The sequence below is a fragment of the Castor canadensis genome, chromosome 13 (assembly GCF_047511655.1).
Source record: "Castor canadensis chromosome 13, mCasCan1.hap1v2, whole genome shotgun sequence".
NCBI lineage: Eukaryota > Metazoa > Chordata > Mammalia > Rodentia > Castoridae > Castor > Castor canadensis.
This window is the reverse complement of record NC_133398.1, coordinates 13,270,318-13,298,048: the sequence shown is the minus strand read 5'-3', so window position 1 is coordinate 13,298,048 and position 27,731 is coordinate 13,270,318. Positions and strand designations below refer to the sequence as shown.

Genomic DNA, 27,731 nt, shown 5'->3' with positions numbered 1-27,731 from the left:
GCCCAAGTGTAAGGCTGCCACTCTGACTGCCTGTCAGGATCAGATGAGCTTAAAGTGGCGCAATAACCTCCAGATGCCTCCATCAGCAGCATCAACAAATTAAATCCTTTTGTTTTCAGTTTTCCCAAGACCAGGCACTGTGCTGAGGGATTCAATTTAAATAAAAGGTTTGCTCCTGCCCACTCTGAGGTAGACATGGGCCAATTGCAAGCCAATGGCTTGTGCTGTAATGCATTCCAGCCTCAAGACTCCAGGTAAGAGAAGGTCCCAGTGAACACAGGCATAGCTGCTTCTTCCTCTTTCCTTACAGATGATGATGAGCACAAGTGGATCATCTGTACCTGCCGGAAGGGCTGGGATGAGATCGTGGGTCACAGGCCCAAGCTGTGAACACTGAAGCCAACTCCATCTGCCCTGCTGGCACTGACAAGCTGTAGTTCTAGGGCCTCAATTTTGACTTTGGAATAAAAGCTTTCTGCACTCAGTGGCGTCAAGTGTGTTTGCCTTAAATACTGTTTCTCAGAAGGTGTCTTCATTTTACCTGCATCAGAGTCACCTGGGCAAAATCATCAACCATAGCTATTCCCAGCCCTCAGCCCAGAATCCCTGGGAATGAGGCCTAGCATTCCCAGGTATTTCTTATGCATATGAAAGTTTAAGAACCACTGTTTTATAATAATAGATATGCCTCATTGAATAAGCAACTACAGGCAGGAGCACTGTGTGTGCATTTTCTCTGCAAGGGAGGGCTAAGCATTGCCTTTTGCAGGTGGGGAATCTTGAGATTCAGAGAGAGACAGCAACTCGCTTGGTGACTCACTTGGTCTCAGAGGGCAGTAGGATCTGATCTCTGTACCCAGTTCATAGGTGGTACCTTCCCGAAGACCTGAAAATGACTCCTGAGGACAACCTTTCCCTTTTCTGGACAGCTGTACTGTTTGAGCCTCATATGGTAGGCACAGAATCAGTGTGGTGTCACAGAAAGAATATTATTTTGGCATCATCCATGTCAGGGTTCAAATCCCAGCCACAGATACCATGTAACCTTGGGCAACTCACTTCTCTAAGCCTCAGTTTCCTCATCTATAAAATGGTTATAATATGTTTGAAAGAGAGTAGCTGAGTGGATTGAATGAGACAGTACAAGAAGCTGTGGCTTAGCAGGACCTAGATATGTGTTTGCCTTAAAGATCAGTTTGTACTGGGCATCGTGGTACACATCTGTAATCCCAGCAGTTAAGAGGCTGATGCAGAAAGATCGAGAGTGTAAGGCCAGCCTGGGTTACATAGACAGACCCTGTCCCAAAAAAAAAAAAAAAAAAAAAAAAAGATCAATTTGTTAGTTGTGCATGTAATCATCCATCAAAATCACCCGAGAGATAACATTTGTTGGTTAAAACTCAGGAATTGGTAACATGTTCCAGGGCCACACCTGGGCCCCAAGCATCCTGGATTTTTGTGTAACTGTCTCTCCATGGAGGCTGCTTTATCCTGCAGGCTGCCAGCTGTGTCCCCTGACTCACTAGAGCTGCCTGGTGGAGATAGGAGCATGAGTCAGGCTTGGGAGGACTCTGCTGATGTCTGCAGGGGAAGGAAACTGAACCTCAAACTAGGGACTCAGAGCTGTCATGTGAGAGAACCAGCAGTCAAAGTGAGACCTGTGCCCATTCTTAGCTGTACTATGGAGGAAACCTGCGGGAATTGCCTCTTCCCCATTGAGGGTCCAGTCCTCTCAGTAAATAAGGTTGAATTCCACCAGTGGTTCCCAAACTGTGTTTTGAAAACAGAAGGTACATTAATGTGAAGAAACACACACAACTAAACTATTTTCAATGATAATACATATATCTAAATCAACACTTGGGAAATGGAAGAGTAGAGGGGAAAGGAGCAGAAATGGAGTTAGGAATAGGGGGATAAAAACTAATAAAATGGGAGGCCCTAGGGTCGATGACCACATGCACTGTGAGCCAAGGTTTACAAGCAACATATCCAGGACCACAGGCGGGCTGGGAACCCTCTGCACGCTACAGGGCAGCTCTCCTCTCCACAATGATTCTGCAGATGAACAAAGGTTAGACAAACACCAGAAAGACACATTTTTTTTTCATTCCCCAGAGTACATGGTAGCCCTGGAATGTGACAAAGCCACTATAAGAGCCAGTCTTGTGCAGAAGCTAGAGCCCTGTCTCCCATTCCATGTATTTGACTCCTCCCCATCAGCTAAAACAGGCCCCTGCGTACCTCCTTCCCTGCCTGCCCACAAATACCCTCCTCTTTCCTACCTAGTCTGTGAACTTCTCATTTAACAAGATCCAGCTCAAATGCTACCCTTAGCCCCACAGCTTGCTGGAGGAACTGACCAGACTGATAGCTTCTCTAAGGCAGGGCCAGTCTGCGACAGCATAAGGCCCAGCAGAGAGCTGGTGTTCAGGGAGAAGAGGACAGCAACCAGTCTGATTTCCTACAAAGCTTAGCTAAGACACAGGGGTGATGCAGTACTTAGGGAAGAAACCTGTCATCATGCTTTTGCAATGCATGGTTTACTAACTGGGAAATGGTACCACTTTCCAGAATTGCATTATCCAGCAGCCCAGACATTCTGGGAGCCAGGGACCCAATCCCCTAACCAGAGAGCAGGAAAGAAATGGAATTCCACCATGTTCTGGATTTAAGTGCCAGCACTTCTACCTGCATTAACTTTATTTATTACACAAATAAGACATTTACAAAGCACGACATGAAAGGTATGTAACAAAACAGACATTGGTTTTACAAAAAAAGTGCTTACATTTTTTTTCCATGTGTGTGTTTTCCCCTTTTGTTTGTATTTAAATAAATAGTCTTGATGGCCTGTACATTCCCAGGCTGCTCTTAACAGGGTAGTGGAGACATTCGAACTGCAACATGCTACGGCCATGTGACCCACGCAAGGAACAGACCCTAGGAGAAGGCTCAAGGCAGAGTGGGTACTGAATGACCCTGGCCAGGGCTCATCCATGCACTTACCACATGGTTGCAGTCAGGGCTTTGATCACTAGGAGCAAAACTCTAAGGAAAGGTTTGAGCATCCCAAGGCCAGGGATCAGGCCCTGGTTACTTGTGATAATATCAGGGCCCAGCACAGGACACTGGATGAGTTCTGAACTGAACTGCACTCACTACATTCTAAGTGGTGCCTTTTCTTTGTCCTTAGTCCGCTGTGAGATCTTTGGAAGGGAGAGGACACAGGTTCACTTCTTAGGCCACACCCATGTCTTACCCTCCTCTAGGTCCCAGAGCAAATAGCAGAGAGATTCTCATTTAAGTGCCAACTTCCAAAATATGAAATCTGAAACTTTATCCAGACTTAGTGAGATAGAGTGATGCAATTGATTAGCAGTGTCTGCCATAGGTGAAACCAGGGATGGCTGCTACATATATGTTATGAACTTGCTTTCCCTGTCCTAGAGTCTCCTTCCAAAAGCAGGAAGGAGGAAATAGTCTAAAATATGCTTTCTAGCAGCTCTAATGGAAAATGCATCAGGTCACCAAGTAGTTCTAGAATTACAGGATAAGCTTGGGACAAATGGGCCTCCCCTGAAAATATAAATCATGGTCTTGTACAGTCCAAGCCCTTTGTTTGGGGTGGGAGAGCTGCAGCAGGCTGGGGTGGATATGAGCACAGCTGTGTCTAGCCTCTGTTCTCACGAGTAGGTGGGGCTGGCTCTGGGCAAGGTTGATGAGAAAGCACAAAGGTGCCAGTTGGAATCCTGGGCCTGGCACACTCACCTAGACCATGGGCAGTGTTCTCTACTCAGATGGATCAGAATGAATATTCTAGCTGTCATTTCACTGGGCTCTATTCCCTGGCCCTCCATGGGTAGTCTCCCCTCCACCCCAGAACACTGGTCTAGGTACCCCCATCAGGAATGAACAAGTAGCCAGTAATGGCCCCCAACTCCAGCCTGCCCAAACATTCAGCAGTGACATCACACAGATCAAATGCCATCTCTGCCATGGTTCCTGCATATATGCTAGATAATTCAGTGGGAGAAGAGCCCACACCCAACTTTTCTCTTTCTATGAAACAGCACCTCTCCCAGTCCAGTGTGTCACATCCCTCTCCTCAGTCTCCAAACCAGTGGGGTCTTTGTGCCCATCCCTGTCTGTCCCTCTGCCTCTTGGTCTGGGCAGGACTCCATCTCTGCCCTATTGGGCCTCTCAGGGTTGGTCAGTGTCTCTTCTCTTTCTGAATTAACTTGACATAACCAGACAGATGGAAATGATAAAATTAGAACACAGCTTTCCTTTGGGAATATCCCACAAACACTGTAGAGTTTTCCAGACAAAAGCAACAGAGTGGATAACACTGGGGGTTGTTGGCTATTTGTAATTCAGGGATGGTTCCAAGGAAGTAGTAAATAAAGGCCAATATGAGGGGAAGAAAACCTGTAAATTAGGAGGCTGTTGGCATCTCACGATTCAATTTGCCTTTTGCTATTGTAATAGGCTGAAGTTGAAGATAACTCTTGTTTGAATGGTAAAAACAGGCTTGTTGTTTTCACCCAGTTTTCACATTGCCTTCCAAGAGGAGGACTCTGTGATGCTCCTGGTGGGTTCTGGTTCTCAGCAGGAGAGGAAAAGACCAGGCCTGGGAGGCCGAGCTGGCTGAGGGCAGGATGGCTGGTGGGGGTGGATGTGGAGGCAGTGGATCCCTGGCTGCAGCTCGACACTGGTTCTCAGCAGCTGAGGGATGTGGGATGTCCGTGGACAGATGCGCAAGTGCCGGTAGTGTTAGTACTGAAAAAGGATGACCTGAAAGAGGAGGGCATGGAAAGTGGCTGAGTGAGGGCCTGTCCTCCTCCCCTCTCCCGACCCTCTGCAGCCCCGGGGGACCTCAAAGATACTGAACATGAGGATGGGCTCAGAGCCTAGACCTGGGTTTAAATTCTAGTTCTCAGCTTTCTTGCTGCAGGACCTTGGGAAACTCACTTCCCCTCTCTGAGGGAAGGTAATCAGGGATGAGAAGTTCTCTCAGAGCAAGAAGGATTCAACAAGATGCAGTAATAGCAGCAAATGTCTAGTGAGCTCTTTACCCTACACTCGCCAGGAGGAAATCCCACCAAGATCCCTGTTTCACAGAAAGGGCACTGAAGGTCACAGAGGTGACTGTTGGTAAGCCCATGATCACATAGGCAGGAAGAGGTGGGCCAGCTGAGTGGGTGGGCAGACCCTCTGCTCCTTTCCTTTTCCCTCTCCTTCTCCACCTAAAGCACCGGGCTGATACCTCACTGACCCACCCAACCAGTTCGGCTGGTCAGTGGGATGCTCCTTTTCACAGTAAAATGTAGAGGAGACTTCAAGTGATCCAGGGACATCCAGTGGGAATGGCCACATGGCTGATAAATGTTTTTTTGATTAGGAATGTTTCTTGCCCAGAATCAGATACCACAAGGAGTTAGAGGAGGAAAGCAATGATGATGATCTCCACAGTAGCACAGTAGTGCCTTCCCAAATCTGTGATTTTTGGTTATCTGTGGTCAACTACAGTTCAAAAATATTAATATTTGTCTTGACTCTTTCAAAAGAGAGACCACATTCATATAAGTTATTATAGTATATTGTTACGATTGTTCTATTTTATCGTTAGTTATTATTGTTCATCGCTTAAGTCTAATTTATAAATTAACCTTTACCTCAGATATGTATGTGTAGGAAAAAATATAGCCTTACATAGGGCTCTGTACTAACCATAGTTTCAGGCATCCACTAGTGATCTTGAAACATAACACCCAGGGATAAGAGGAAACTATCACAATGAAAGTGCTCTGTGTTGACCTACAGAGCACTTTCTGTGTAGCAGGCATGGTGCTAGGCTCTTTATGTGTCATTGCATTTAATCTCCACAGCAACGCCATGTGATGGGAGCTATTATCATCCCCATTTTGCAGATACAAGACTAAAATTCCAAGAAGCTAACTGTACTCCAAGCTCTCAAGGGAAGTGGTAGTTCTGGGACTCATGATCGCCTGGCTTCAGAGCCCTTGCTGCATTCCTCACCCCATCCTGGGCACTGCTTCCCTTTGGCTTGCAGGACATCTTGCTTTAGACCCTTATTAACCCTTATTAAGAGAAGCTCATTTCAAAGAATTGACTCTGGTCAGATCTTCCCTTCTGTGGACCTTAGTCTCTCCATCTGACCAGCAGCAGGGTGATTCTGACTTTTAAGAAACTTCCAAAGGCTGAAGTTGTGAGATCAGGATACACGACCAGGAAGAGATATAGTTCTGGAAACTTGCAGGCATGTGTGGCCAAATGATGATGCCCTGGAGACAGGAAGCTGCCCCTAAGAATGTCCAGGGCCTTGCTCTCCTAGCCAGGCCAGCACTGGTCTAGATGTGTGGCTTCAGGGACAACCCCAGGGGTCACTGAGTCTCCTCACAGATAGGCTGGCTCAGTCCAGAGGAACTTGGGAGAAAACCCATACCATCCTACCCAGCCCACACTATGTAATTCATCAGGCCCCATGGATTTGATCAGATGTAGATGGGAAAGGTCCCTGGAGCAGGTGAGAAAGACAGACTGTAAGAGGGCAATAGGTCATGGAGGAGAGAGACCCACTTTAATACAGAGCTTCTGGATACAAAGCTGGGGACACAGGCCAGCAACAGAGAATTCTGGCTCAGCAGACAAACCCAAGGGCCAGAAACCTAGAATCAAAGCTGCCAGCACCCAGCCTGGCTCATCTTTCAGACATAACCACAAGCTTAGCTGAGCCACCAGGAGACAAGGGCTTCTCTCCAAGCACTGAGCCCAGCCCTACACACTTCCAAGACCCACCCCTTCCCTGCATGCAGTGCCCAAGCTCCTCACTCCAAGAACCAAACTCATTATGTGTAGCTCCTCTCCCCCACCCTCTCAGCCCCTCACACTTCCCTGGGCCTCAGCCACACTGAACATCCAGTTGTCCCCTAAAACTCAGGCTCCTTTGTGCTTTTGTGTATTTGCACTTGCTGCACTCTTGACATGGAAGGCCTTTCTCATCCCCTGCATCTCCCCTAGAGTTTGTCACTCCCTCTTTGGGGTCCTTGAAGGTTAGGGTAGTTCCCTACTCCAACTGCCCAATCACCCTGCAGCTCAACTGCCCACATCCTGCTCAAAGCCACAAGCTCCTTGAAGGCAGAGTTCAGGTCAGCTCCCTTCTGCAGCCCCAGAGCCCGGTCTAACAGGACGAATGTTCCCCCACAGGAAAGGAGCAACTCCAAGACAAGTAGTTCAGGATCAAGGTCAGCTCTGCTCATGTACAGTGTGACCCTGAATGAGTTATTGCTCTGTTTGAGCCTTGGTTTCTACAGGCACGAAATGGAGATCATTGTAATCATCCTCTCAGAGAGGCTGTGAAGGATGAGGTCGCAGAGCACTGTGTAAATTGTAAAGTGCTACCCAAAAGGAAGAAATTACTGAACTGCAGACTTCAGAGTCCAACAGACTTGCCACAGCTATGGACAAACCATGTCATCTCTTTGAGCCTCATTTTCTTTATCTTTACATCCAGACCATCTCCACATCCAAAGGTGGGTGGGAGTCAAGCAGATAATGTGTGTAAAGTGCCTACCTTGAACAGAAGAGAAGACCAAAAAACAGAAGTTGATATTGTGAATGTGACAGCCTCAGAGGAGACCTTCCTGGTGTGTGCTCACCCATCACTAAATTCTTGTACTGAACCTACCGTTTACTTGAAAATGTAGGCTGTCCAAACCTCCATGCTATACACATTCCCTGTGGTACCCACCACAGACAGAGCCCAGCACACAGTAGGTGCTTAGCCAGGAGACAGAGGCAGAGGAAATAACCTGCAGGAGTATTCTTTACTCCTGGGCATTACATGGGGATGGGCACCCCACTCCAGACCTCCCCATCAGTCTCTGGCTTGAGAATCTATACCTTTCCAAACTGCCTAGGTAATTCTGAGGCACACCAAAACTGGGACATGCTAGATAAGAGTGCCATGGAGGGTCCTTCCAGCTCTAAAGTGCTAATCCTCTCTCCCTGGACCATTGTGTCCACTAGCTCCCAGTTTCCCACACACATCCTCCCTCTCAGCCTCTTTGAGGACCACCACAGTGATAAAGTCCAATTCTTCAACTTGGCAACCCTAGGGCCCTGTTCCTCACCCTTTTGCCTCCCATACCTATGTGCCTGTGACATTGAATGGCTCAAAGTTCTTTAAAAGCAGGATGACTTCTCTAATAAAGCCTTTATTGAGCTTTCAGGCCTAGGCCTGGGCTGCCTTTCTCTGAGAAGTCTTCTCTACACCCTACATCTTTCCTTTGCTCCCACCTCGCCCCATATCCCATGCTTCCCCCTTCACTGTGTTAACACACACCATTATGTTAAAAGCATTAGAGGTCTGTCTCCCCATCCAGACTGTGGACTCCTTAAGGGCAGGGACTCTGCTTTCCTTAGCTCTGTGCTCCTGTCTAAATAAATGCATAAGTGAATGAATAAATGCACAGGTTCTCATCCAGGTTAGGCCCCTTAGCTACCTGGACCTAGAGTAATGGCTTATAAGACCTGGGAGCTGAGGGGGAGGTACACCACCCCTCTCCAGAGTTTCATGCAAAGCTGCTCCCTCAACTTTCACCTGTGTATGGACAAGATTAAACAACCAGTGCTTACAAAGCCTTCAAGCCATTGGGCTGGGTAATATCTAAGCACCCTCAGGATATCAGTACTAGTTCCAGAGACCTGGGTCCGCAGAGGAGGCCCTGCCAGTTGACCACCATCACATGCTGGTCCACTATCCTTGGGCCCCACAAGGATATTCACACCCAACAGACAGGAATGAAACGGAGGAAGAGGAGCCAGTGAGATAATGGGATGCAGGCTGTTGTGTGACAGAAACACTTCCTAAAACCTCAAATCTTGAGTAAATTCACAAATCTGAAAAAAAGAAAAAAAAATGGCCACACTGCAGGAAAGGAAGGAGCTATAAGGAGGACTTTAGAGTAATATGCACATGGGATACACGAGTGGCTAGTCAGGTGACTGCCTTGAGGGTGCAGTGGGAACCTAAGCAGTCTGCTGAGAGTGGTATGGTGCCCACTCAACAATAGGGAATGCTGCCAGAAACTCATCCCCAGAAAGAAAGCTCAGACCCATCAGACCCAACCAGATTCCATTTACCTTCTCACCCCGGCTGGAGAGTGGCCCGTCCATATCGGCTTTGAGGTGGACAGGGGGCGCGGTGTAAGGCAGTCGGCAGTGCACCTGCCCACACTGTACCTGACCTGTGGATGAGAGGATGCCTTGGAGTCTATCCCCAGGCTCCACACAAGATCCCACCTGCCCCAAGCTCTGTAAGCTGGATCCCTGAGACCAGTTCCACTTTTGCCACTTACCACTTGGGTAACCTGGGAAAGATTTCAGTTGAATTGGTTCAATGTTGTATGTGAAATGCTTTATAAAGTGCTGTGATTACTAGGTATAACTGTCCAGCTCACTGATAAACAAGTACTACTACATGCATATGTCCTGAAAACTTACAAGCAAGGCTGTGCCCTGTCTGTTCAGATCCTCACCTGTTCATCTGATCTCCCAGGTGTCACCAAAGACGATTTGCTGGGTGCTTCCTAGAAGACCCTGCTCTTGCATATCACCACCCTATTTACAACTGCAACCCAACACCAACAGCCATCCTTCCCCTCCCTATCCACCTTCCAGCCTACTTTTTCTTCCTCACCCCTAATCATCTGACTTACTGTTTATTTTTATTGTTTATTTGATATTACCTGTCTTTGCCAATTAGGATGTAAGCTTTGTAAATGCAGGAATTTTTGTTTTCTAGATTCTAGATCTGTGTGGATTTCTAGTACCTAGAGTGAGGAATGGCATCTGGTAGATACCCTTTCAATATTTATTGAATGAAGTTCCATATCCTATTCCAACATCTAAAACTGTTGAGGAAATTCTTTGTGTCTGATTCAAATATCTCATGCTTTAGCCTGTTAACCAACTCTAGTGGAGAAGTTCTTTACCTGTCTCTTCTCTAGACTTTGTTCTCTTTGACCACAGAAAGAGCCCTGTACAGAAACTTATAATTGATATGTAACTTGGGACAAATCACTGTGCCTTTCTGAGCCATTGTTCTTTTATCTGTATAATAAAGCAATTATATTAAATTAGGGGTTCTTGACTCCCTGGGATCAAGGAATCCATGAACAGCCTTGAATTACTCAAGTATGTGTTTCTGCCCATTTTCTGAGGTCTGATTCCAAAGATTTTTATCAGATTCTAAGCTCTAAGGCTCTAGGAAACTCAGGATCCTGTGATTTTAGTTAACTGCAAAGCAGTTCATTTTGTGTGGGATCTGGTTCCAACACTCTCATCAGATTCCAACTCTAACACTCCAGAAAATTCAAGGCACCATGACTTTACTAAGCTGTAAAGCAAACTGCTCAGATAATCTTCAGTCAAGCAGTAAGAGGTAACAAATAGGTCCAGGCAGTCACTGTGGTTCAAGCCTGTAACCCTAGCTACTCTGGAGGTGGAGATCAGGATGATCACAATTAAAGGCCAGCTCAGGCAAAAAGGTTTTGAGACATTATCTCAACCAATAAAAAGATGAGCATAGTAGTGTGTGTGCCTGCCATCCCAGCTATGTGGGAAGCATGAATAGGATCACAATACAGGTGGCAGAGGCATAAAGCAAGATCCTATCTGAAAAATAAAGCAAAAGGTCAAGTGGTAGAGTGTTTGCCTAGCAAGTGCAAGGACCTGAATTCAAGCCCCAAAATGAAAGAGAGAGAGACAGAGAGAGAGAGAGAGAGAGAGAGAGAGAGAGAGAGAGAGAGAGAGGTCCAGATGCTGGGTTCCACCTCCAGGGGAAGAGAAAAGGCATCCCAGCCCCTTCTCTAGGCATCAAAGACATATCTAGGCTTAATCAATAGAGTGTGTGAAGAATCTTGACCTGGCTTCCAACAGGATCACCTAGCTCTATTATCAACTCCATACCAAGTATTAGCTGGTAGCCAGACCCCTGCTACCTAGAGAGCATTTGATCCTTTACATGTTTAACAAGTGTTTAATAGGTTCTATACAGGCTGAACACAAGTCACTGCTTAGAAATGTGTCTCTGGTATTGAACAGATGGTTCAGAAATGGAACAGTAGACATGTGGTTCTACCTAGCAGCCTGGTACAGTAGGCAGGACTCTGCACTCCTACTTCTGCCAACCAAACTCACTGTCACCATCCCAAGAGCAGCTAATATTTATTGGGCACTTACTAAATGTAGAAGACTTTAAGTAAGTTATCTCATGTGATGCTCACAACACTGCTTTTAGATAGGTACTCTTACTTTCCTTGCTTTTATAGATAAGGGAACTAGTATTCAGGGAAGCTAAGAACCTTATCCAATGCTACATAGCTAATAAATGGCAAGGGTGGGATTTGAAGCCCAGCAGTTTGACACCAAGGCCCACATCCAATTATTGAAGAGTACTAGCTCCTACTTACTCACAGTGGGCCCTTGGTTTCCACATGTTTAGTGAGATAGTGATCTGTGATGTTTAGAGACACAGTCAGTATAATGTCTGGTACATGGCAAGTACTTTGCAAGCAGCACTTCCACCTCCCTTCTTTTCCCCTTATACTTGGAGCTAGAGAAAGGGAGGTTGTGTGTGTTTGTGTGTGTGTGTGTGTGTGTGTGTTGTATCTACTTCTGTTAGTTTGGTCATGCCCAGCTTTGAGGAAACAAACTTAGAGGGAAAGAGAATCTGTGATAAGCACCTGTTCATTAGCAGAGTCACTGAAGATTCATCCCTCAGAAACCCAAAGGCTGCTCCCTCACTCCTCCAGGTCCCTGCTCCAAGGTCACTTCACCATGATTTGTGCTCACTGCCCACCCACATGTCTGCCCTTCCTCCTCTATTGGATTGTGTCTTCACCATCTCCCACTAGGGAATCTCATTTGTCTTCATTGTTGTATCCTAGTGCTAAGAACACAGGAGGCACTCAAAATATATTTACGGGATACAGGAATAATTTTTCAAGATCCTTTGAGAGGCATTATCAATATCCCAGTTTACAAATGAGGAAACCGAGGTTCAAGGAATTAGGTGATTTGCCCAAGGTTTCACAGCCCTGAGTGGTCCCACACTGGCCTTCTGCTTCCTCAAATGTACCCATGCCAGGATGTTTTGTGGGCCAGGTCCTGCCCACATTCAATTCCCCCAATCCATGTGTCTCACTAAATCCTCCCCATCCCTCCTGTCTCAGTTTGCAGAGGCAGTACTGTCACCAGCATCTCTGGACACTCCCACAAGGCACCTTTTCTCCATAGGAATCATTGCAACGAAAGCCACAGGCTCATCTGTCCATTACTGTTGCAGGCTGCCCCGCCCACCAGAACACAGGAACAGGCAGGAACCCTGCCCACCTTCTTCTCTCCCCAAGTCCCTGGGTCCTGGCACATAGTGAGTGCTGGAAAAGTATTTGGAAAAATAATAAATTGCTTCCCTCTACCAAGGGTCCCGTCCCACTGAGGGAGAGTGGGGAAATTACACCCTGGGAGCAACCCATAGGTCCGAGTGACTTCGACGCCCACATCTTCACCCACGAGGCTCCGCAAAACCTCTTTGCACCTGGGCCACCCACACGCACTCCTCAGCGTCCTCTTCCCCGCAGCGCAGGCCCGGCAGCTCGGGTGTCGCGGTCACTTACTCTCAATGTAGCCGTGCAGGGTGACCATGCGCGCCCGCTCGGGGCTGCTGAACGGAGAGTAGTGGATGTCGTCTGACAGGGCGGAGGGGAGACGGGACGGGGGCGCCCCTGAGGGCGGCACTGGGTGCTGCGGTGTATGCTTTTTATGACGCGCCCGGCAGTTTTGAAACCACACCTGGAACGACAGCTTCAGCAGTCTCAGCCTCGGGGAGGAAGGGGTAGGACGCGCAGCCAGGGGGACCTCAAGTCGAACTGCCTTGTCGCCTCCTGAAGAAGGCCGGCCACGTGCACCCCCGACCCTCGGCACAGCTACCAAGGCCCCTAGGCCCCGCCCCAGACCTGAAGGTCCCGTCCACCCGAGCCCCACCTGGATGACCCTGCGGCTGAGGCCCGTCATGTCCGCCAGCTTCTGCAGCGTCTGTGCGTCGGGGTTGTTGTCCTGCGCGAACTGCGCCTGCATAACCTGCAGGGCGCCGGAGGGCGGTGAGGCTCCACTACGCGGAGGTCGCCGAGACCCCGGCCCAATCAGAGGCTCGGGACCCTAGGCCACGCCCCAGACAGCTACAACCCCACCCCGCCACCCGCGGGGTCCAGGCAGGTGGGAGGAGCTTGAGGCCCTCTCAGTCCCCGCCCACTCTTAGACACCGCCCACATCCACGCCCACATCGTTCTGGGATTGCCCGGGTACCTGCAACTGCTCGGCAGTGAAGGACGTCCGCGCGCGCTTGGCCGGCTTGGGCTGACTGTCCTGTTCCGAGGGCACTGCCCCCTCCAACGTGAGGCCATTCCCTGGGGGCGACAGAAGCGGCTGACCACGCGTCCCCATCTCTTCTAATGGCAGCCTGGAAAGGACGGGGGTCGGGGGAGCTTGTCCCTGGAAGGGTCAGGAGCGGAGGTTGCTGGTAGCGGGGATCCCAGGGTCCTAGTTCCCAAGCTCAGTCTTTGGGGAAAGGGCTTCGGTCTCACAGTCCTAAGGAGAGGTAGCATTATCCCCATTTTACATAAGAAGAAACAGGCTCAGAGAGAAGAAAAGACCCTGCCCCAACCTCTGACTAGAATCTGAAAACTGGCTAACCCTAAGGCCCCAAACTGTGCCTCTTAGCAAAAAGGGGAGGAGGGGAAGACTGGTGGAGATAGGAAGCAAGCAGGTTACAGAGCCATGACCCGAATTTTATAAAATCGAATGGAAAACAAAGTTTGGAAGTATTTATAGCAAGGTGTTAGCAGTGGTTTACCTCCAAAGAGTGCGATTATGCAGACTCTTTACTTTCAGTACTTCTGTAACTTTTGAGGTCTTTGAAACAATTGCATCACCTTAATTCTCTACGGTTTAATTTTGTTATCTGGGCTATATGCTAGGTATTCTTTTTTCACTTTTATAGTACTTTCACAATTTGCTTGTAAACCACTAAATTTATTCCCAACTTATTTTTAAAACTTCGTATTTCTGAATACAAAAGTAATAGGTTTTTAACAAAAGCCCAGAACATTCAGATAAACACAGAAAAAGAGAAAAAAAAATCACCAGTAATTCCACCACTGAGAGATAACCACTGCTTAAATTTATTGTAATTTTTTTAACTGGGAAAAACTATGCTGAAAGAGAAAAACCACGAACTAACATGCATATATAGAAAAAATGGAAAGATAAACAGGAAAACATGAAAGAAGGTGGCATTTGGAGTGATCTTTATTTTCTTCTCTTTTGTTTAACCATAATTTTTCTATGATGAACATGTGTATGTGTGGTACATTATGTTTCAAAAGCAAAACAGTAGCCAATACATGAGTTCTCCTGCATGGTGAGAGCTAGAGTGTCATTGGCAAGGTGGTGACTAAGTAAGAGTGGTCCTGGATGGTTCAGGTGTGGAAGGAGCCCGTGACTACTGAGGGACCATGGTGTGAAGGAATCTGTAACTCCTGGATTTCCATCTTAGCTCCAAAGCTGACTTACCAAGCACTACAGATAACTTCACTGCACCCCAAGTTCACTTGCTCCCCACTTAATCCTGATCCAGACAGGAGAAAGGGACAGCCTTGACATGGCCACACCTAGGAACACACTAGTGGTCCTGGATGGGGCCCACAATTGAGGCAGGGTGGTCCATACCACTTCCCAGGGGAACTGTGATATTAATGTCTCATAGGAAAGCAGGCAGGACAAGGATTAGTGCCTCTGTTTTTTTCAGAAGGAAAAATGAAAGTCATAGAGGCAGAGCCTCCTGGCTTTGTGAGTTCTGGTTAAGGGGTCCTGCACTCTGGTATGGTAGTTAAGATCCTGGACTTTGGAGTCAGACCTACAAGTAACCTTTAACAAGTATAAGACAGATAATCTTTGCCTCTTTCCTAGTCTATAATATGGGAATACACCAGCCTTCTTCCTAGAGCTAGCATAAGGATTACATAAAACAATCCATGATACAGAGAAGTTAGTAGCATCCACACACCCTGACAAGGAAATTATGCCACAGCCCAGCCTCCACTCCCCTTCCCTAATCTCTACCTCACTTGTGACTCCATCCTCCTCATGCCTAGAAGACCTGGACCCTGTCCCTGGGACTATATGTCTTGGAAAAAGCCAGAGCAAATTTGGAGACCATTCTAGTCCAACACTCATCTTACACAGATGGAGGAAGTGAGGCCCAGAGAGGAAGGGAAACTTCATATATCTACACAGTATGCTAGAGCAGGGGCTCCAGACTCAGGGAGGGGTCCCTTTAAAACACAGTCAGAGTCCCTGGTCCAAGATGAAACCCCCACCCTTTTCGTTGCCAAGAGGGGAGTAGGGAGAGAATAGGGGGCTACATAATCTCTCCAGGACTGGCACTAGTAATATTGAGGGGATGAGACCCTAGGCCAATGAGAGCTTTCCAAAAGTGCCGCCATGAGAATCATCTCCAGGGTTCATTGAGTGCCTTCGATTTACAACACATCAGATCATCTATCTTTGAGGTGTCCTTTCATTACCCCTTTTAACACAATTGCAGGCACTGGCAGTGACTTCACTCCAAAACAAATGTTGGAACTGAAGCGCATGCTCTGTGCGCAGCTCCATCCCCTAAGCTGCCTCCAAGTGCTCTAGAGACTACCCAGTAGGTAAAGCAAGCGATGTGGGCCATACTTGGGGTGCCAGAGTGGGTGGGAAAGGGCTGGGGACAGAAATGCTGGGCGGAGCGGGTTGGGTACCGTTCTCGGCGGCCCTCTTGAGGTTCTCGATCATGGTGTCGTAGTGGATGCGGCACAGCACCTTCTCCTCGACTAGGCCGAACTCCTCACCCGTGGACAGCTGGCGCTTACAGGAGAAGCAGGCGAAACAGGCCAGGTGGTAGGCGTTGCCACGCGCCCGCCGCACCCAGTCGCTAGCGTAGATTTGTCTGCCGCATCGGGCGCACTTGGTCCCAAATCGGCTGTGGGACAAGGAGCAAAGACAAGAGATGGCAAAGCTTAGGCTTCTCTCTCCTCCTCTATCCCCGCCCCAGGCTCCTGACCCCAGGGTCTTAGTTCACGTAGTGCTCTTAGTACTCTTTACTCTCCACAACCCTTCTACAGCCAGGTCCCACCTAGAAGGTGAGCTGGTGGGTGATTTTTATTTTCCTCCTGGTGCTTTTCTGAGTTTTCCAAATTTTCTTTGATGTTCACACATATCTTTGTATATCATATTAATTTGTTCATTAAAATACATCCTAAGTGTTAAGAAAAACATAACAAAATTTTTGAGCACCACGTGCCTAGCAAATTTTAAGTGTTTTACAGATTATCCCAATTAATCCTCATTTTGCAGGGGAGAATAATGGGGATCTGAGATTGCAAGTAAATTGCACAAGGTCACACAGCTCACAAGGATAGGAACCCCAGCCAGTTTGACTCCAAAGATGAATAACCTATAGCTCCAGCTATGCAGAAACTCAGAGTTTCTTGGAAGACTCCACAGACATATACTAACTGGAGTTGTGATCCTGTGCAAAATGTTTAATTCCTCCAAGCTTTCATTTTCCTGGCCCTGAGCTGCAACTGTGACTACAAAAATGACTGTTACCATTTATGTAGTACTTTGCAGTCTACCAAGAACCCAGCCAGTCTTATACCCTGGAGCCTGTGACATCCTAATACTAAATATTAAAAAAACAAAAATAAAAAGCTCAGATCAAATGTTCCCTTGCCCCTTACGCCTTCCTTACTTCTGCTTCCTCCCCTCTCCATCTCTGTTTTGGGTAAAGTTGTCTCTATCACCAGACTGGAAGCCCCTCTAGGAAACAGTAGTCTGGTGTGTCCTGTGCCATAAATCAGGCCCTGGGCACCAGGGAAGGTTTGTTCTTTAAGTAGCTGACTTACCTGTGACTGTCTCAACCTTCTCAGCCTGGACAGTCTGTTTCAGGGAGCAGTGCCACCACTCATGCAACCCTCAAGCATGGAAATCTAAATCATACTCTTGTCAAAATCCCACATCCAACCAATCCTCAGGGACTGTAGGTTCTGTATCTCTGGAATCCATCTTCTCCTCTCCACCTTCAATGGGACCCTCCTAGACCAAGTTCCCATCGGGCACCACTCACTGCCAGTCTCTACCCTGGCTTCCTACTTTCTAGTCTTGCCCTGACAACACATCCTTCACATGCAGTCACAAGAAACTTGCCAGTATACACATGGAATTCTGTCACTGCTCTGTTACAGTCTCCAGTGGCTCTACTCTACCTCAGGATCTGGTCCAAGATGCTTTTGGTTTATAAAACTCAACAGACCACATCCTCTTCAGACCCACCTCCTTCCTAATCTTCAAGACTTCCCATCCCATACCCAAGCATGGGTCTCAGTCAACCACAATGGAAGGTCACATCCAGGTCTTTATGGCCCCCTCTGAAGCACTTTCCCACCCCTAGGCCTTTACAGGCTGTGGACTTGCCCTCCCACAGAGTCCCACCACTCTTAGCATTGATTGCTGGTTTTTAAATGTCTGGTTGGTTCTCTCCTTCCACCTCAGGCATTTCTGGAGAGGGGGTGCGTATGAGCACCAAAGAGATTTGTGTCTCTGCTCCCAGGATTGGAACCCTTCTGCCAAGGAGCATTCAGAAACCACCTGTGCGTGGCTGAAGAAAACAGCCCAGCAAAAATGTTCTGGTTATCAAGATACGATAAGCATATCTTGCCTTAGCAAATACAAGCAATTGACAGTTGATGAAAGTGTCGGGTTGTTCTGACTGGGGAAGTGTGGCAGGTTCGGTCAGCTCCCGCTCTCGCATGCACCCCCGCATCGCCAATGCCACTTTCTGACAAAGGGTGCAAGAGAACCCGGCCCAATCCTCTAGGTTCGCTGGCGCGGGCTGTGCCGCACGCCTTTGCCGGGTCAGCCGGTCCCTATGCAGAGGCGGTTCCCGACACTCCTCGGAAACGCGGTTTCTACGGGGGGGGGAAAAGCCCAGCACAGTTTATGGTCTCTGTTCTCCGTCCGCCAGGGAAGAGGTGAAACCGCTTTGCCCACCCAACTCTAGTCCTGCCTGGGGCCAACCCCTGTTTCTGGAGCGGGGCTTGTGGCGTCCCAACTGAAAGCACTTTCTGGACTCAAGAGTCCAGAGGGAAGGTTTGCTTTACATTATTTGTGCTTCAGGAGTACCGCGCGGCCAGCCATGCACAGAGACCACATTTCGGGTCGACATCCCGGGGCGCAACGTTTTCATTCCACCCCTCCCTCGGCTTCGTTGAAACACGGTTACGTGGGAATCTGGCCTCCAGGGTTCACACATTGGAGCCGAGGTTCAGAATCGTCAAATGCCTTCCTGCAGACAACACAGAGTGTAGGGCGGGGGTTGAGGCCCCCTCGGAGGCACGGAAAGGACCTAGAACCTGCGGAGCAGCGGGACTGGAGACAAGGGGAGCTAGCAACCCGAGGATGAACGGGAAGGGGGACCTGATCTGACCGAGTCGCGTTCCCACTCTCCGCCGGCCACGGGTTCCAGAAACAAACTCCTGCGCTCGGGGCCACGACCCAGCCGCCTCCAGAAAGCGGGAGGTACATCCTCCGCGAGCGAGGAGAACCGGAGCAGGGAAGGTCCGGACCTTCAAAGGCGGGCAAAATTGACTGAAATGCCGCCTGTGGTCTCGGCGCTCTGCAGAATGTGTGGTCCGCATCCTCACGCGTAGCTGGGTGGGATTCCTGGTCCTTGGCCAGGGAAGTGTCCGAGTCCCTCTGCACACCCCTGGTTTTCCTGCCCTACAAGTTTCCGACACCCAAGTCAGTTCTGTGACTACACAGGTAGGTCACAGTGTCCCCATCCCCTTGCTCCAAAGCGTGTGCGCCGAGTAACTCATCAGCAACTTTTCACCCTCCGCGTAAAACCCCCAAATGCCGGGACCTGTTCACAGCCCTAGGATCTCCCTCATTCGCCATGACTCCTTGCATTCAACGAACTCATCCCTGCACCGAATTATTGGATCAGGCATGGGGGTATCATTATGCAGGTTTGGCTGCATTGTGTCCCCCCTCCCTCAAGACATGGGTCAGATCACAAAGGGCATGAGGAGGCTCTGGATCAGGCTCTGATAAACTGACAGATTCCTTCCCAAACTGGCGGCAAGGTTCCAGCCGCCAGATTCCGGAAGCAGCGAAATCAGCGGCAGAAAACAACGAAACTTCAAGAAAGGGATGTTCGACAGTTGTGAAGGGAGAGTCAAAGGGATTAGGGCGCGCGCCTATTACCACCCAGACTTTTTGTGATGTCCGGGCCTTGCATGTCCCCTCTGTGGATCCCGGCAAGCAAAGGGCAAAGACGAAAAGGACTGAGTCGCTTTTAGGGATGGAGATGTGTGGGACAGACGCTGCGAATCCTAGCAACTGTTGAAAAGAGTAGCATGGGCATCGCACCAGAAAGCCCTCTATCCCCTGAAAGGAGAAAAGGGTATTCCTGGTTTTGCTTCGGAAACTGTGCGCCACTAACCAAGTCACTTTCCAGGTCAACTGTCCCTGGATAACAAGTAGACACTCAGTAATTATTTATTGGATGAACGAGCTTCTAGGAATGAGCACATTGGAGTTCCTTGCCCCATTTAATAAGCTACCCACTTTCTGCATGAGAAAACTAAAACTCAGGGTGGGAGAACCAACATTAGTTACTAAGCTACTGAGCCCACGGGCTGAAACTCAAACTGGACTTCATTTATTTTGGGTTCCAGACATTCGCTGGATGATGGCCTTACAGGGATTCCTTGAAGTGAACAAAGAGGATTGGAAGTGAAGCTCTCCCAGTGCTCTCGGCTCTTGCCCTTTTAGGCAAACCCATTGGACATGAAGCCAGGAAGGAGGGAAAAAAAAGAACCAGCAATTAAGTGGTTAAAACACTGGTGCATAGGAGGTCCTGGCCTAAGGCTCCTCCTTTCCCAGCTCCCCTCTAGTTTTTTCCCCAACATCTGTCCCCCAACAGCTGGGCCCCGCTGCACCTCCGTGGGGGGCCCACTTCCAGGCTCAGAGTCTCCCTTGGGACCCTCACTCTGGAGGAGAAGGCTGAAGTCAGGGGACAGAGAAGTTCTCAGAGAAGGCTGAGTACTTGCCCTAAGTGGTGTGAGCCAAGCAAAGAACATGAACTTCAGCCCAAGTGACACTCTAAGAGCCCCCACCCCATAAACACACAGGAAGGAGGCAGTTAACTCTTTATTCCTTGCTCTCAGTGTCAGAAGGGAAGAGGGCCATGGACTAGGGTGAGATGGTCTTGGCAAAGTTACTTACCAGCCATGGACCTCTGAGGAGGTCACTCCAGCCCTAATGCTCCCAGGGCCACCCACAGAGAATCACACATCACAGTGGATGGTCTTTATGCAAAGCCAGTCAAACTGGGCTGAGAACCTTGGGACCAGCAGGGAGGGGCCTTTGCCATTCATGTGACTCAAAATGCACAAAGAGGTGGCTGGCATATCTTACTTACAGAAGAAGAGTATGGGGGTATTTAGGGATAGGAATGGTGGAATTAGTGGCTAAGGGGCTTATCTGAGCTCTATCACTTATTAGCTGTGTGACCTCACTTCTCAGGGCCTCACTTTGATACTTACCGGGTGGACCTGACATACAGGATCCAATAGCTAACGGGTTAGCACAGTTTCTGGTGAAGGAAGAACTCTGTATTCTGATGATGGCTGGCCTCCCTCCTACTCTTCTCATCTTCCACGTTCTCTATCACTGTGTGACTCTGGTCATGTCACTTTCCACTTTCCCAGGACCTGGGTCTCCCTAACATCACAATGGGCATGATGCTTCAGGAGGCTGAGGGAGCCCAAAGGGCACTGCCAGCAGACCATGTCCTATTTGTGGTGCAGGAGCTGCAGGTAAGTAGGCAGAAGGGAGCTATGGGAAGCTGCCCTGGGTTGTGATGGCTGGTGGCAATGGAAATGTGAATGCTTCAAAAAGGAACACTATTTTTCCTCCAGAACTTTCTTCACTTCTTAGAAATGTCAGAAAGAAAAAAAAATGGTCTTAACAAAAGAGTGAAGAAATTAAAAACCCTATCCTATTTCCCTTTTGGTAATTTTTTTTCCTGCTAAGACTCTCCAACAGTGAGGTGAGATGAAAGTCAGGTTGAAACCACTGTTTGGACAGTGAACTGGAGAAACTGAGGCAGAGAAATCCAGAGACCTGGCCAAGAATACACAGCTGATAGAAAAACAAACCCCTCTCAACAATACAAATGAGCCAGGAGCATCGCTAGACATCCCCAACTGTTCCAAGCTCTGAAACCTCCCTCCCTAGAGAACTTGGAGTTCCTTCCTAACTTCTAACTTCAGAGCTCTGCCAACACCAGCTCTGCCAATGGAGACTGAAGGAGAACCTATAAGACAGGAGACAGAACTGAGGAAAGCCCCTTCCCTGTAGAATAAGGAAGAAGTTGAGCACCCGGGAAGCCCAAAGTGCCTTCTCTGTGGGGCTTTGGCCACTTTCTTCCTTCACTCTCCTCTGTTGGAAGATCTTGGCCTCTCTTTGGGCAGAGTGCTCTACACCACATTCCACATGATCCTCCCCTGAACCCCAGCTCTATAGACACTGCCTCCCACACGCCACCATTCTTCCAGGCTCACCATAAAGAGCTTCCTCACAGCAGCCAGTGCTGCCACTCACTGCAGACAACAGTCCTTGCCTGTTGCTCCATCAGCTTTTTCTTTTCCTTTTTTTGTGGGTTTTATTATTTTTGTTACTGGTGGGGCTATCAAAGATGGATTATGCCTGCGGGGAGACCTGGCAGGGGGAGAAATGATCAGAAAAGCCACAATTTTACCCTCATTCTGGGAAAGTGAGCTTTTATTCCCTCCATTTTCTTAACCCAAAATGTGATTTAGTTTTGCTTTGGGGTCTCTTGTCACTGGAAAAGGATTAGTGCTCAGAACCTGCAGCCTAGCTCCATCTGCTCAGGCAGGTCCTGCTCCTCAAACTGCCTGCGGAAATGCCATCCTAAGCTTGTGCCCGGTATCCACCTTGTTAGGGTCACAGTGATGGTATTCATAGCCATTGGCTTTTAAAAAGCCTTTATGGAAACTTCTCTCCTTCAATGGCCTCCTTGTCAGCTCAGGAGACAATCTTGGAAAGGGAGAACTCAGAACAGAATGATGCAACTTACCCAACGTCACAACTGTCCTGACAAAACTGGTCTTCCACTTTTCCCTAAGATGGCTGCATATACTACCTTCTACTGCACTGTGATGGAATGGGGAATCAGTGTAGGCTGTGAATGATGGAATCAGGATCCTAGTTTTGACTAGTCCTTCAAGGTCTGCTAACCACAGCATCCAAGCATGCTCAGTCCAGCATGGCCATAAGCTGGGGCTGGAGAAGGGAAGAAATTTGGGCAAGTGGTAAGGTTGCCAGGTCTGTTGTCACCAGGAGAGCTGGGAGAGAAGTCCTGTCCAGCTTTATTCTACAGGGGAGGACCCAGACACCATCCTGCTGGGGTTCCCAAGTTCCCCGTCACCTGATGAATCCAAAGGGCCCCCTAATTGGAGTCAGGCCCAGAAAAAGGAGGTGGCTACACAGTGACTCTAACCACCGTTTCTTGCCTGTGCCAAATGAACAGATGGGACAGTTGGGGAAGACAGCACACTCTGGTTACACACCACACGACCATAACACCCTTCAGCCTACAGACATATGCAGTAATCCACAACCAGGAGTACACATTCACATCATACCCTTCATCCCTTGGTACCTGGGGAGAGAGTCTTAAGCAGGAATGTCCCCTCAGAGAAGATGGAGGTGAGGTGTAACCAATTACAGAATCCTCTCTCCCCACCCTCTCTCCAGATCCTGGTCCAGATGTGATCCCGTTCTGACCACCCTGCACAAACTCACAAACACACATAAAGGTCTCAACATTCACATATAGACCCATACTGTCAATACTCACACATGAGCTAAAAGACACTGTCTATAATGAAACATGCCTGCTATTTGCACACTCCTGACCTGCTGAGGGGCATATTCCCCAGCACCACTGCACAGATCGCAGATAATACAGATGCACTGGCTCCTTGCACCCTGAATCCTAGGCCAGCAGGTACAGTGCTCCCCCCATCCCTAACACCAGCTGCACTTTTCACCTCCATCACATAAAGGAACTATAAACCTCTTCAACCACACTCCTCATGGTTTCCTCAGAGAATCCCAGCTCCAAATGCTGCCAACTTCCTCCTAGACTGGAGGTCTTCTCCTTGGGCCCTGGTGGGGGGGGTCGGGTAGGAGTGTTCCCGTTGCTACTAACATTCCCATAGGCTCAGAGGCTCTTTCTGGGACGGGGGTCTTCTCCAAACGACTGAAGCCATGACCTCCCCGGAGGCAAGGAGAGGAAGGATGTATGTGGATTGGGGGTGGGGGTGGGGGGTGTAAGACGGGGAAAAGCAGCTTTCTCCACTTCCTGAGAAAGCATTTGGGAACAAACGTCCCTCCCAGAAACCAATACCATGCTATTTCGCGTGGGACTCTGTAGGCCAGGCCACCAGGCTGGGCCTGGCTCATGCTTCCCACTAGAATCTGGCAGACCGCCCTGGTGCCCCTGGCATTGCAGTGACCCAGACCCCGTGACCAGACCAGATCAGGCCCAGGCTGCGTGGTTTGTACTGAGGCGCATGCAAGAGACGCCCGGCGGCGTGGCGGCAGGATGGATCATAAGCTGCCCGGACGCGCGCCTGTAGTGCGATGCAAACAGCGCGGCGGGGGAACAACCCTACTCGGCGCTTCGAACTTCTGCGCCTGCCTCTCTACCTTTCTGTCCAGACTGCCCAAAGCCAGAACCTAGACCCAGGAAAGAACGAAGCCGGGGCCGGAAACGGTGGTGGAGCCGAACTAAATCAGTGGCCTGGGATCCAAGCAAGACCCCAGACTCGAAATGCTACCAGGGCATGAGTTGAGGCGGAGACAAGAGACCGAGGTTGGGTTTAGGACGAGAAGCTTGGATTGGAGTTAAGATCTGAATCGGATGCGGCGCTGGTACTTGGGACCGGAGCAGATCTGAACCCAGAGCAGAGATCCGGTCAGAGCCAAATCAAGAGTCCAGGGCCCATCTCCGGGACAGGGCCTCAGCACGACTACAGTCAAAGTACTGTTGAAGCCAGAGCAGGGCTCACTGGAGATAACAGCCAGTTGGCAGCTGGGATCCGAAACGGTCGGGACCAGTGCCACGACGTCGGAGCTCGACCGCGGCGCTTCAGGTCGGAACTGGAGCCTGATGCTAAGGCAAGACCCAAGACAGAGCCAGCAGACCGCGGGAACCCGAGGCAGAGCTCTGGCTGGAACCTGTACAGGCACTGTCACGCGGCCTGGAGCTTTGGGTTTGGACGCAGAAAGCCGGTGGGCTGGGTCCTGCGTACGCCAGGGCTCCGGAATTGGAGACCAGACGCCGCAGCAAAAGTGGCTTAGGGTATGCGCGCCCGAGGTCTGCCTGCCGCAGCACTGCTGGCCCGGCGGCCGCAGCCTACCTGAAGTAGTCCATCTTGCAGAAGATTTCCTTGTTCTTGATGTAGCAGCTGTTCTGCTGCCTCAGCGACGTGCGACACACGGAGCACTCCAGGCACCGCACGTGCCAGATGAGGTTGTTGACCTGGGGAGGGGGCGGGGAAGAAGGTCTGCTCAGCCCGGGCTTTTTTCACGTCCGGCCCCAGTATCCCTCGCCTCATTTGCTGGCAGAGTAGCTGAAACTCAGAAGGTACTTGTGACTCCCCTATTTTCTTCTGTAATACTGAGACTGCGGGAAATATACACTCTTAGTACTTTCCAGTCGGAACCTGGAGCTTAGAGAGGCCCTAAGAATCGCCCAAAGCTGCGCAGTCGGGCAGCGGGCTGAGCCAGGATGCGGAATTAAGCGGACCTGCCACCAGCGTTTTTTCCCTACAGTTCTATGGGCTACAACCCACGCCCGCCAATACACAGACAACAATCTATCCTGACTGACCTTGAGCAAATACCGGTCCAGGATCTCGAGGCCGCAGCTGGAGCAGATGTTCTTGCCGGCAGACGGCACGGAGGAGGCAGCAGAGGGCGGCGAACAAACAGATGGTGTGCTGGGCGTACATGGGGAGGCCCGACCCTCGTCCTTGTCCAGAGCGCCTGCCAGGGCCTCTGCGTCCGACTGAGCCTGCAGTGAAGAAGAGGAAGAGCAGAGCGCTGAGCTGAGCACTCAGAGTTGCCCCTGCCTCGGATACAAATCTGACTCCCTTGCGCATCAACTGACAACGAAATCTGCCTGGTACGCCGCGCCCTAGGCTGGAGGACAAGAATGCAAGGACCTAGTTGAGACGAAGGGACGGCTGCAACTTTTAACACACGCATCCTAGGTGCCGGAAGCGGGCAAAGCCCACATTCTTGACCGGAAAACCGAGGCTCAGAGAGGGGCGGCACCCGCCGGGAGTCCCCCAGCTCATGGGCAACGGTTCATGGCCTGAAAGCTGGGCCAGGTGCCCAGGGCTGAGCTTCTGGGGGACGGAGGGCCGAAGGCAGAGCCGATCGGACTCACCATGGCAGGAGGCGCGGTCCCTTCAAGACAGCGGGTGGTCGCTTTGCAGCCGGACCCTGGCTGGGCCATCACCTGGGGGAGGGGGAGGGAATGCAGGCAGCGGCGGCTGCAGAACTGGCTCAGCGCTGCCTGAGCCCAGCGCCTCCCTGCGCCTGTTATATAAACCGGCGCCGAACAATGAGTCCTAACTTTGTAGTGGGCATTTAAAGCCCTTCCCCACAAAAGCGGTGTCTCTCTAATGAAGCAATTTGAATTTGGATTGGATTTTTTCCCTCTCTCTCCCCCTCTCCCTGCACTTAACCCGTGGCTCTTGAAGTAATCGCTTAGTTCCCTTGCAATCCAAGCCTCTGAGGGGGGAAAAAAAACACGCGCATACACACAAACTACCTGCAATTAGAAATTGTCGTGAATGCCCAAGATAAGAGGTAGCCAGAGTGTCAATTCCAACTGTCAATCAGTGAGATCCATCAGGCCGCCCAAAGAATTGCAAATTTGATTTTTTAATGGTAGTAATTAAAAATCGAATTTTTTCTCTCCACCCACCCCCCCTTTCCTCGCTCCCTTCTCCTCTCGGCACAAAATGCAAAAAGGAGAAAAGAGAGAAAGAAAGAAAATAAAAAGGAGATGGGGGTGTTGGCGGTTAAGAAAAAAAAAAAAATCACCCGGAGCGCCAGGAGCATCGGCCCGCCAGTCCGACGCGCGCCGCGAAATTGACACGGATTCAGGCGCCTTTCGAGGGCCGGTCCAAGGGAAACCCGGGGCCAAAGGGGGCGAGATCGGGGGAGAAACGGCACCAAAAAAGAGAAAAGAGAGGCGTCCAAGAGGAGAAAAAAGCACCCTCCAGCACCTCGGCGCGCCCGGGACCGGCCCCGCGGCGGAATTCTCAGCGTTGCTCCCGCACAACCCCCGGCGCATCGACGCTATCAGCGCCTATTCAGACGGACAATACCGGCCTCGCCTCCTCTTGATTCGCCTGTGTCTTTGCTAAATCGCTTTTTGAGAAATTCCTCCAACATTTGCATAATGTCTTCCCGCTTTCCGCGACCCCCCCTTCTTGCGCTCGCGCGCTCACACACTCACATATACACTCACATATACACTCTCCCAGGCGCACCCCCGCACCCCTCCCTCCTGCCGCAGCCAGCCTCCCGGCCCGGCCCGAGCTGGGTCCCGGCCCCTACCGGCCCGGCCCTAGTCCCGACCGCTCGCCCTCTCACAAGCTCTCTCGGTTGCTCACCTGGTCGGTGGCGGGGCCGCCCTCGGCAGGCAGCCGACAGCCCTCGGGCAGCGCCGGGGCGGCGTTCTCATGCTTCCAGTACATGGGCCCGGGAGCGGCGGACTCAGTGGGCGCGCAGCGCCGACAGCCGCGCACAAGGGGGCCCCGGCCGCAGTGGGAGCAGAGGCTGCAGCCAGAGCAGGAGGAGAGAGGAGGCTCCGGCCCCGCGGCCCCTGGCCCGGCCCCAACCCCCGGCCCGCGCTCAGTCCCGGCCTCCCTGGCTGCCGGCGCCGCCGCCTCGGAAGAAGGTCCCGACAAACTTGGAGAGGCCCCCGCCCCCTCCTTCTCCTCTTCCTCCTCCCCCTCGTGGTAGTCCTCCTCCTCCTCCTCCTCTCCCTCCTCCCCCTCCAGCTGTGGCGGCGGCCGCCCTGCCGCTGGAGCCCCGCTCGGTTCAAAATGAGTCATGCGTGACCAATCTCCTCCCCGCTAAGGAAAAGCGAGACACACACAACCAGGCAGAGACCCAGAGACATACACACAGACAGAGAGACACACAGAAACTCAGAGCTGCTGATAGACTCAGACACAAGCTGACATACAAAGGCACTGGTGGGTACACATCCACACAGCTCTCTCTACGGCCCCTCCCTCAAGAGCACCCACCGCCCTCAGACACAGCCCCAATTCGCAGGTACAAGAGGGACCCCTGGTCATCCTATCTGCAGAGACAGACTCCAAATGAAGTCATTCATTATACTCTTGATGCAATGCTGTGCCTGTTCATTTGTGTACATACTGATGGAAATCATTACTTGCTCATATCATTTAACTGGGGCA

At 50.3% G+C, this 27,731-nt stretch overlaps 2 protein-coding genes across 5 annotated transcripts in view; one reads left to right on the top strand and one right to left on the bottom strand.

Moving 5' to 3' along the window:
* Positions 1 to 484, top strand: part of Morn5 (MORN repeat containing 5) — a 33,935-nt gene extending 33,451 nt beyond the window's left edge. For both annotated transcript variants that reach the window (XM_020173111.2, XM_074051078.1), the window contains one exon: positions 311 to 484. Coding sequence is in view for 1 of the 2 variants with exons in the window: in XM_074051078.1 (XP_073907179.1) it covers positions 311 to 390 (80 nt within the window). In the remaining variant the exon portion in view is untranslated. The remainder of the gene's footprint in view (positions 1 to 310) is intronic.
* A 2,179-nt stretch (positions 485 to 2,663) lies between these two features.
* Positions 2,664 to 27,196, bottom strand: Lhx6 (LIM homeobox 6). Of its 3 annotated transcripts, XM_020173091.2 has the most exons (10): positions 26,916 to 27,196; positions 25,679 to 25,750; positions 25,118 to 25,300; positions 24,645 to 24,766; positions 15,891 to 16,111; positions 13,393 to 13,493; positions 13,072 to 13,167; positions 12,705 to 12,879; positions 9,169 to 9,272; positions 2,664 to 4,797 (listed from the first exon to the last, which is right to left on the bottom strand). In XM_020173091.2, the coding sequence occupies exons 1-10, from the start codon at positions 26,997 to 26,999 to the stop codon at positions 4,777 to 4,779; spliced, it is 1,179 nt and encodes a 392-aa protein (XP_020028680.1). In that variant the 5' UTR covers positions 27,000 to 27,196; the 3' UTR covers positions 2,664 to 4,776. The 3 variants fall into 3 exon arrangements, with proteins under 3 accessions (XP_020028680.1, XP_073907177.1, XP_073907178.1); XM_074051076.1 differs by lacking the exon at positions 25,679 to 25,750 and having other exon boundaries at positions 26,916 to 27,195; XM_074051077.1 differs by lacking the exons at positions 25,679 to 25,750; positions 26,916 to 27,196 and adding an exon at positions 26,066 to 26,290.
* Between the last annotated feature and the right edge of the window lie 535 nt (positions 27,197 to 27,731).